Source organism: Microchirus variegatus, assembly GCF_963457635.1.
Source record: "Microchirus variegatus genome assembly, chromosome: 17".
NCBI lineage: Eukaryota > Metazoa > Chordata > Actinopteri > Pleuronectiformes > Soleidae > Microchirus > Microchirus variegatus.
In genome coordinates, this window is record NC_139818.1 from 5,629,072 (window position 1) to 5,638,706 (window position 9,635).

The following is a 9,635-nucleotide window of genomic DNA, read 5'->3' on the forward strand; positions in this document are numbered from 1 at the left end:
TTCTCAGTGACACCAATGAAATCAAATATTATCAAGGCACTGCTCTTGGTAATTATCAAGAGCAGTGACAATCTGACATTCTTCTGTAGAAAAGACAAAAGGAGAGACAATAACCTGCAGAGGGGGTCATAAAATAATAAATCACACAGCTGAATTTCTTCTCAAAGAATTGTTATTATCTGTATTTGACTGGTAACTTTAAAATCTTCCCTATTCCAATGACTTTGGCACCTTAATGTTTGTATATTCTCTAATAAAACTTAGACAAGGCCATCATCTCTAACTGATATTACTGATGTCCTCAGTCATGAATGTATCTTGTGGGAAATATGATATATTTACATAACACTTTTCTAGTTATGTGGACACCCACTTTTTAAAAATCATTGCAAATTATTGTGAGCAAATCAAGGTAAAAACAGTGACAGAGCAAATGTGTGCATACATGTAGCGACTACTTTACAGTTGTATCTGTAACACATATATGAAAAAAACATAATTTAATGCTTGTTATTTAAACATTTTACACATTTTAGCTAAAAGGAACATTTTGCAAATTTGCATTGGGACCCAAAAAATATCTCCTGCAACCCATCTATGGGTCCCAACCCAGTCTTTCAGCACCACTGTATACTACGCATGTTTATACAGTGATACTCTCTCACACATCACAGCAGGTGCACACAGGGGTTTAATGTCTCACCCAGACACCTGAGCTTACAGACTAAAGCAGCCATTTCCCACTTTTTAAAGATGACAAAACCCCATGACTCATTTCAAAATATAAATCAGGAAAAGAGCAGATGAATTTTACTACATCGCTTATTATTTTTTACATATATTATTATTTTGAACAGCTAAAGAAGATATTTGCATGGGATCAATGTTTGAAGTAAATTACAACTTATTTTAGATCTGTGTTAACTTTTGATGATTTTTTTTATGGTTGCTGTTGATATTTATTATTCTGCCTCTTTCTGGTCTTTTTGACCACAAACACTGTTATAATTATGTGTATTTCCGTCCTTTATCTGAATACAGACTCTGTCATGCAAAATGATCAGACCTGATTTAGGGAGCGTTTGTGACTTTATCCCATCAAACTGCTGAACCAAGCATTAAACTTCACTTGTTTCTAGCAGTCTAATTTTACTAACGCAATGCTGTTGTTGCATCTTATTATGTAACAAATCACTTCTTGTGTACAATGTGGGAATGTCACTGGGGGGCACAAGATCTAAACCCCACTATACTGAGAAATACGGAGAAGGTCATGGTCTTGCAAGTTTCTGGGAATGACTGAACCAGAAGAGCCAGCAATCAAACCATCAAGCTATCATAGAGGAGACAGTCTACCTCCTGAGACACAGCCGCCAGATTTTCATTTCAACATTTGGGAATTGCAAAATACACCTAATACACAAGAAGTTTAAAATCTGTTTTAACACTCACCGTGTGTACACACTGTCTGCACCAGCCAAAGGATCACTGCACTGTGAAGTAGAAGTTGTCCCATTGTGGTGGACCTGTAGAAGAAAAATGTCTGTGTGAATGTGTGAAGACACAGCAGGAGGATAAAGAGGATGAGGAAGATGTTCCAGAGTGACCACTGTACCTTCACTGTGAGGGACAATTATACAGATGTCTCCACATGCTCCTGCTCTCCAGATCCTCCCTCATTTTTGGTGAGGGAAGACTCACAAGGTGGACAGACACACAGAAACACACACACACTTTCTGAATAACTGGGCACTTAAAGTACATTAACACTTAAGAGGGAAAAAAGGCAAAGAGAGGGAGTTCACCAGGCAAAGCTGTGACTCATGAGGTGTGGATGCTTCATCAGTCAAGTTGGATTTTGCACTGATTTGTGATCAGTGTGTAGTTTGAACAGACTTTGACAATTGCCTGACTGCTGTATATGCTTCTATATCAGCCTGTTTCAAATGTTATGGTAATTTTTTTTTTTTTTAATTCAATTTACAATAATTATTCATGGCTTCATGGGATTACAAAGTAAAAGAAAAACACACTGATCACAACATTAAAACCAGTCACCTGTTTTACTGTTTTAAGGGAGGCAATGTAGTGTGTTGCATTAAAGCTGCAGTAGGTGGGATTACAAGAAAAACAAGAGCATTCAGAGAGTGCAGACCTTATCCTCCAAGGCTTATGAATATATATAAATAAATATAATATAAATCTAAAACAACTGGCCATAAAATCCTCCTACTATGTCACAGAGACTCAGGAATAATGTTCATATAACAAACTGAACTCACCAACAACAACAGTACAGCCGAAATATTTGCATTAAAAAAACCTTTTGTGGACTGCAAATCATGTTTATGTTTTGTCATGTGGCGCCACCTACCACCGTCTACCAATCATTGCAGTCAGTAGAGTCTCAGCTGCTGAGAAACAACGGCTTGCCAGTTACATCTGACCTACAATGGTGGAGAAAACAAAATCTAAAAGACCTCTTCTCCCTGCTCTGGGGCTCAGGGCAGCAGGGTGGTGGTGGTTTGTGTTGGTTGAACAGTTTACAAAACCGAGGGAACAGTTTAGAAATAATTTTTATTTTTTCCACACCTGACTACCAGGGCTCCATAGAAATGTTACATTTGATACTTGGCCAAATTCGAGTCCTCTTTAGGTCTTTGTATGTATATCGCCATAAACTACATAACGTTATAAAAGGGGAGGACAAAATGAAGGAGAGTTTTGTCAAATATCATGCATAATGTTATTCCATGTGATATGTCCATCCCTAGTCAATAGCTAACGTTACCATAAATTATAATACATCTTGATCTTTACTGAGAGAACAGATCAGTCGGACTCGGTGACAGGTTTGAGCAGAGAGACATGGAAGGTGGGGTGGACTTTGACAGTAGTGTTGTCCTGGGAGGGAGGAAGACCAGTAACGAAGTCCACGGCAATGTGTGACCAGGGACAGTGCTGAATGGCCAGGATGTTTAACAAGCCCGTAGGAGGACGGTTGGAGGATTTGCCCTGGGCACATATGGGGCAGGCAGAGACGAAGGCTGTGACGTCCTGGGACATGGAGGGCCACCAGAAGCGCTGTTTGAAGAAATGAAGAGTGTGTGCAATACCGGGTTGGCAGGCCAGTTATGAGTGTCACCACGGAAGAACCTCGGAGCGCAGTGGGAGGACCGCCTTCGGGGTCAGGCTCCGCCCCTCCACCGGCCAGGGTTAGGGTTCAGGGGAGAGATGACCTCGCTCGACGATGAACCCCAGGAAGGGGACGGAGGGGGCGTGGAAGACACACTTCTCAGTTTTGACAAAACGTTTATTTTCTAGCAGTCGTTGGAGGACCATGCTCGACATGTTCCTCTTTCGTTTCGGAGAAGATTAGGTTGTCCTCCAAGTAAACGAAGAGGAACTTGCCCACCATGTCATGGTGATCTTGTTGAGGCCCCAGTAATCGATGCACCGATGCATCCTTCTTTGAAACAAAGGAAAACTCTGCTCCAACCAGGGACGATGATGGTCAAATGAGACTTGCTGCTAGGGACTCGTTTATATAGTCCTCCATGCTTTTGCGCTCTGGGCTTGAGAGGTTGTAGAGTCGACTGGATGGGAGAGTAGCCCCAGGGAGCAAGTCGATGGCGCAGTTGTACGGCCGATGTGGCAGCAAGGATAGTGCACGCTGCTGTTATGTTGCTGCCTTTTACCAATATGTCACACTTCTCAATATCATACAGAGCTGACACATACCCTTTTTTGTTTATACACTCACTTCTCCAGTACTTCATTTATTGCAACAAAAACCAACAACATATGCACGGTCTGCTTACCGCCATCTACTGGTGTATCACACTTAGTCTCATACATAACAGCTGCTTGGAAAACACCTCCGCTAGATCACGATACTCCCTCGGGACTGAAGTGAGGTCTGGAGGCACAGGGGGGGCGGCTCGGGTCCCATCGAGCGGAGTGAAGGCAGTGGGAGTGGCATTGAATGCTCCATCCAGTGAGTTTGCCTGACAACCAATCGAACTGAGGACTGTGGCGTGACAACCAGGGCAAGCACAGCACGGCAGGTGCAGAAGAGAAAGGGATCAGGAACAGCTGAATTAGTTCATGGTGGTTGCCACACAGAATGAACGTGATGGGCTGGGTACGGTGAGTGACCTGGGCCAGAGGTCTGCTGTCCAGGTCCAAGATTGTCTTTGGTACGGGAAGAGGGACAGTGGGGAGCACTCCTGTGTGTGAGAGCAGGTCCCTGAGAGCAGGTTTACTATAACACGATCTTAGCTTTGTCGGAGGTATACGTGGTGGGTAGCAGGTTGAAAACTAATGAACATTGAAAGAGGAAGCTGGAACATATCTCCCCAGAGAAAAGTTCAGATATGGGAACATATGGTTCACATGGCGTAAGTGGCGGAACAGAAAGTACAGGTGGAGATGGATTAGCGGCGGCAGGAGCTACGGTGACCGGGGTAGACGCGGAGGCGGGTTGGTGAAAAAATGTGATGAAAGTAGCTAATAATTCTGGAAGTGAGGTGACTACTTCTGAGGGTAGAGTGTCGTGTCGCCTGATGAGTGCGACTTGCGCCGCTAATACGAAATTATCTCCCTCGGCCGGTTCCATGGTTGGTCAGATTGTTATGCTCTGAGGCAGAGTAAGATAATAAACAATATTTATTTATGGTTAAGGGGAGTTTGCATGGGGCTCAGGAAGAAGGCCGATGCAGCTGTGCCAGGAAGGGCTAGAGCTCAGGGAGAGAGTCAGTGTTCTGGGGGAGATCCAGAATGGAATTCACTGGTTGTAGAGAGGACAGGGAGAAGGTCCAGGTGCTGAGTGAAGCGGTAGCAATCCGTAGCTCTTAGTGAAGCAAAGATGTCCGTAGCTCTCAGGAGGCAGGAGACGTGGTGACCACTCTCCAGTGGTAAAGTCAAGAACAATCTGACGCTGTTGAACTTCCATTTTAAAGCCTCCAGAATCAGGATTTGGCCGATGCCATGTTGAGGTTTTGCAACTAGAGTTAGGTTGCAGGTGAACTAGGTTCACCTGCAACTAGGCAGCTGTCAACACATTATGTGTTGTCATTTATATCATATATTTTCCTCATAATGACTTAGAAAAGCAACATCATGTTCTGTTGAAGAAGGGCTTAGAGACCATTAACTCCTCAGGAAAATTGTTTACTGGTGTTATAAATCAAGTGAGAAGCAGAAGCTCATTTTCCCATATATTTCAGTTCAGCCAAGTCACCCCCTGGGGGCTATTCAGTATATTAGCACTACCTGACTGACTTCACTGGGGAAACTGAGAGACTGCGTCCATTGGTATATAGTCTTTTTTAAGTCTCTTGGGGAGTTTTTTTTCCCTTTCAGCTTCTCCCTCTCAATGGGTTGCCACAGCAGATCACCCCAATGTTTGATTTGGTTTATTTATTTGTTTTATTTTTATATTATCCCCTTCCTGATGTAACCCTCCCATCTATCCGGGCTTGGGAATGGGGCTTGGGATCAGTTCAGAATGTCCACCCATAAGACCTTGCTCAGAGGTGTCCCAGCCCTGGACCTGGTGGAGAATTGAACCAGCAACCCTCCTGTTACAAGCCCAGTTATATTTCTCTCAACCATAGGCTGCCCATAATGGCTTAGTCGTTTATTAAGAGGCTTGAATCTTTTTTTCTTGTGTCCCCACTGGCAGCCATGTTTTCACTGAGAGCGAGCCTCTGTGTCTCTGGTTGGTTCTTGGTACAGGGAGCATGCACGGTGTAGTCACTGCTTTATTAAAATATCTCATTCAACCACACTTCAAAAAAACAGATTTATTTATTTTAACATGCGGGAAACTAATAGCATCAGCTATTCAGAATGTTGCCATGGTTCCAGCCAACACAAGCACACAGGGACATAGACACACAGCTGGTGGATGAGAGTAGCCCCTTGAATATGTAAGAAGAAAAGAGCAGGTAAAAAAGAGAAAAGATATCTCACCTTTCACATAGATTCCTCACCTAAAGTCCAAATCCTCTTCTTATGGGGTCAAGGAGAGGTTAAAGTTCCACCTCACAGCCCACACAGACCTCTCACATACTTGGCTTCTCAAACTCACTCACCAATTCTTTAGCCACTGTCAACTCCATCTGTCTCACTTTTCACTGACTACAAACAAACGTGCCGATCTGACAGCATATCAGATAATGAATGTATATATATTAGGACTGTCAAAGTTAATGTGTTAATCTTTGTGATTAATACAGGCGAGATTAAAGCAATAAAATAATTTAAAGCAGTCATTTGTTTACATCTGGTGTGCACTGACCTCTGACATGACAGATAGTAGCTGAAGCTGGAGAGAGGTGAGAAATGAGTGGAAGGTTTCATTTTAAGGAGCTGAGCAACGGAAACCATTGATAAAACAAAAAAAATTAAGAGGAAAACTAACCACTATAAAAGTATTCAACAACATTCATGTGCCATGCTTGATTGAGTTTGAATAACTGACATCATTATCGAAAGTGATAATATCCATTGCCTTCAAACCATTTTCACATGAGTTGAACGCAAAGTTAATTAAGTCTATCAACTTCTCTCTGTGTTTCTCAGCAGTGCTTTGATCTTGTTTCCCACAGAGACATTCACACACTGCTCACAGGCAACCATTTGTTTTATGTTAAGACAGACAGGCAACAGCAAAACTGCTTTAGTAAAGTGAGTGGATATAATACAGTGGTATGCAAAAGTTTGGGCACCCCTGTCAATTTTCATGATTTTCCTTAATAACAATAATTGTTTGGATAATAAATGTCAGTTAAATATATCATATAAGAGACAAACAGTGATATTTGAGAAGTGAAATAAAGTTTATATGATTTACAGAAAATGTGCAAGAATTATTTAAACTAAATTGGGCATGTGCATAAATTTAGGCACCATTGTCATTTTATTGATTTCAATACCTTTACCGCTAATTGTTGGAGCGCTAAAAGTGGTCCTGTTGCATAATATGTGCAACAGGACCACTCTATGTGACCTCCATAACTCACATATATTATATGTGAGTTATGGAGGTCAACTTACATACATTAACTTGTTCTTATGGTCAAAAACCTCCGTTGCTGTAAACTGCTGTAAAGCCGATAGAAATCTGTCCTTATTGAAGCACTTGTCAGCCGCGCAGTTTCAGACAGAAATTTTTTCCTGTTTTTCTGTCTAATTTTTGTCTTGGTTTTCTGAGTAATTATTTTCCTGTTTTTCCAAGTAATTTTTTTTCTGAATTATCGAGAACTCTCGTGAGAACCTCCAACCTGCAAGTGACTCCCATAGACCTATGGTGACTCCTTCCCGCACATACATGCATACATGCCTCATCAATACCGTTCCGGACTCGGAGAGCGCGGACCTCCGCCAGGGTCGAATGCTCTTCTAGTTTTGAATATTTTAGTCAGATCATTTAGGGGGAAAATAGAGTGTTATAACAGTGATAAAGTTATGGTCAGTGAGTGTTGTAACCAGTGATAGCATCAAGGATCAAGCCCAAAATTTAATCACTTGTTCCTGGTCCCATTGCAGACATTTCCTGAACATGTCATCCAAATCCGTCCGTGACTTTTTGTTATGTTGCTAACTAACAGGCAGACAGACAAACTAACAGACAGACAAACTCCGGCGAAAACAAAACCTCCTTGGCAGAGGTAAACAGACCAAAAAATAAATTACTCCTAAAAACAGAAATAAAATAAGTCTGAAAAACAGGAAAAGAATTAGACAGAAAAACAGGAAAAAAAAAATATTAGTCAGAAAAACAGGAAAAAAAAATTTTAGTCAGAAAAAACTGAAAAAAAAAAATCCAAAAACAAACCGAAAATTAATTACTCATAAAAACAGGAGATTTTCTTTTTTTCAAGTGAATGCAATAGTTCCAGTAATCCATGCAATAGTATCAGTAATCCACGTTGGAAGTATTTTGCCTACTGTTAAGAGATCGAGATCAGTAATGTGATTGTCTGGTAGATTAATCAATAATAAACAATAAATGTTAGCTGCAGCTTGAATTGTCAGCTTCAAATACAGGAATGATTCTAAACTCATCATGGAACAGCCTGTAAAGCAGATTCTCCACTAGATGTCAGGATTGAGTCAGTATTAAGGCATTGCATAGGAACAGGTGATACAAATGTACTTTAACTTAGTCATATATTTACTAAATATCTATCTATTTTTAAACATGGAATATAAAGGGTTAGGCATCACAATATTGTTTCACATGCAAATGATTTATTGTTGATATATTTTAAATTTAGTTTGCAAAGATTCACCTTGATAATTTGGGATTTCTGTCATCAAAATCAATAAAACGATCAATACAACTATTTTTTTTCAACCCTCAAACTAAGAGGGTGACGTGTTGCTTGATGACGTTGACGTGTTGCGTGATGACGTTGAAGTATCACGTGACCACGACTCCCTCCGCGACTCACAGGTGAGTTGATTTAGAAGTTGATTAACGAGGCTGCTCTTTGACAAGAGTCAGAAGGAAACCTTTCGAAGAAAGTCACCACCGTCACTCGTCGATTTCAAGTGTTAAATATACATAATGAGTGATTTAGAACCACAACAAGTAAGTTAATAATAAATGTTTGCTGCTATTTAATGAGTGAATATCTTATGAGTGAAGGAGCTGCAGTCTCGGGTCAGAGCTAGCATGGGTACTTACCTGATGCTAACAGTCCAGGTAGCATTAGCATGGTCAAACTGAGCACCTGTCTTTCCAGTGCAAAAGTCTAAAGTGCACTTAAAGTTTATGTTGTCCTCATAATAGTATGGTAGCTGGTAATTGTAAACAATATTACAAATATGTATATTTCACAAAACAAATTTTCAAGATGTGAAACATAAGTGCTGAGACAAAATGTTCAAAGCTTGAGACAACATGTTCAAAGCTTGAAACAAATCTAGAAAACAATTTTACAAAATATGAAACTTTTACAAATCCTGAAACAAATCAATAGTTGTAACATTTACATTTTACAAAACATTCAGGTGACTTTTGTAAATGGGGATTTGTAATTGTTTTTGTGAAATGTAATTGTTCTGTCCTAAATATAATAGGGCAGACGATGCAAATTTGTCTCATGCTTTTTAAGAGTGTTTCACACTTTGTCATGTTGTTTTTCACTTACTAGCAGCCGTATAATCGTGCTGGATATCTGTTATGACCAGCAATGTAATGCAGGTTTTAACTGGAGAGTTGCTGGTGACGCTCCTCAGGGCTTTGGTGCTCCTGAACAAGGTTCCTAAACCCCATTGTGCCCCACACATGGGTGTGTGCTGCCCACAGCTCCCGTGCCCCGTTTGTGTGTTCACATCTGGCGTAATGAAAATGGGTCAAATGTTTGTGTATGCAAATGTAAGAACTTCTAAAATATATCAGAAACCGGCTGAACGATGTCGTCATTAAAAACTGATTTGAGTGAAGAAACCAATTGGAGTATAGAAACATGTTATAACTACTTCTTCAATGTGGCAACATTATATTGATTTATACATTTAACTTTTTTGTTGAAGAAAATCTATTCTAATTTTTATAGTTTTATTTTTTGCAAATTAAAAAACATTTACATTTACAATTACATTTTAATTGCTCTATAATG

At 40.4% G+C, this 9,635-nt stretch overlaps 1 protein-coding gene across 1 annotated transcript in view; it reads left to right on the forward strand.

The window, feature by feature from the left end:
- Window positions 1-3,134: 3,134 nt before the first annotated feature.
- patl2 (PAT1 homolog 2) overlaps window positions 3,135-9,635 on the forward strand; it is a gene marked incomplete at both ends in the record, with an annotated part of 19,663 nt that continues 13,162 nt past the window's right edge. Inside the window, one exon of the mRNA XM_083903356.1 lies at window positions 3,135-3,215. Within this exon, the coding sequence (XP_083759482.1) occupies window positions 3,135-3,215 (81 nt within the window). The remainder of the gene's footprint in view (window positions 3,216-9,635) is intronic.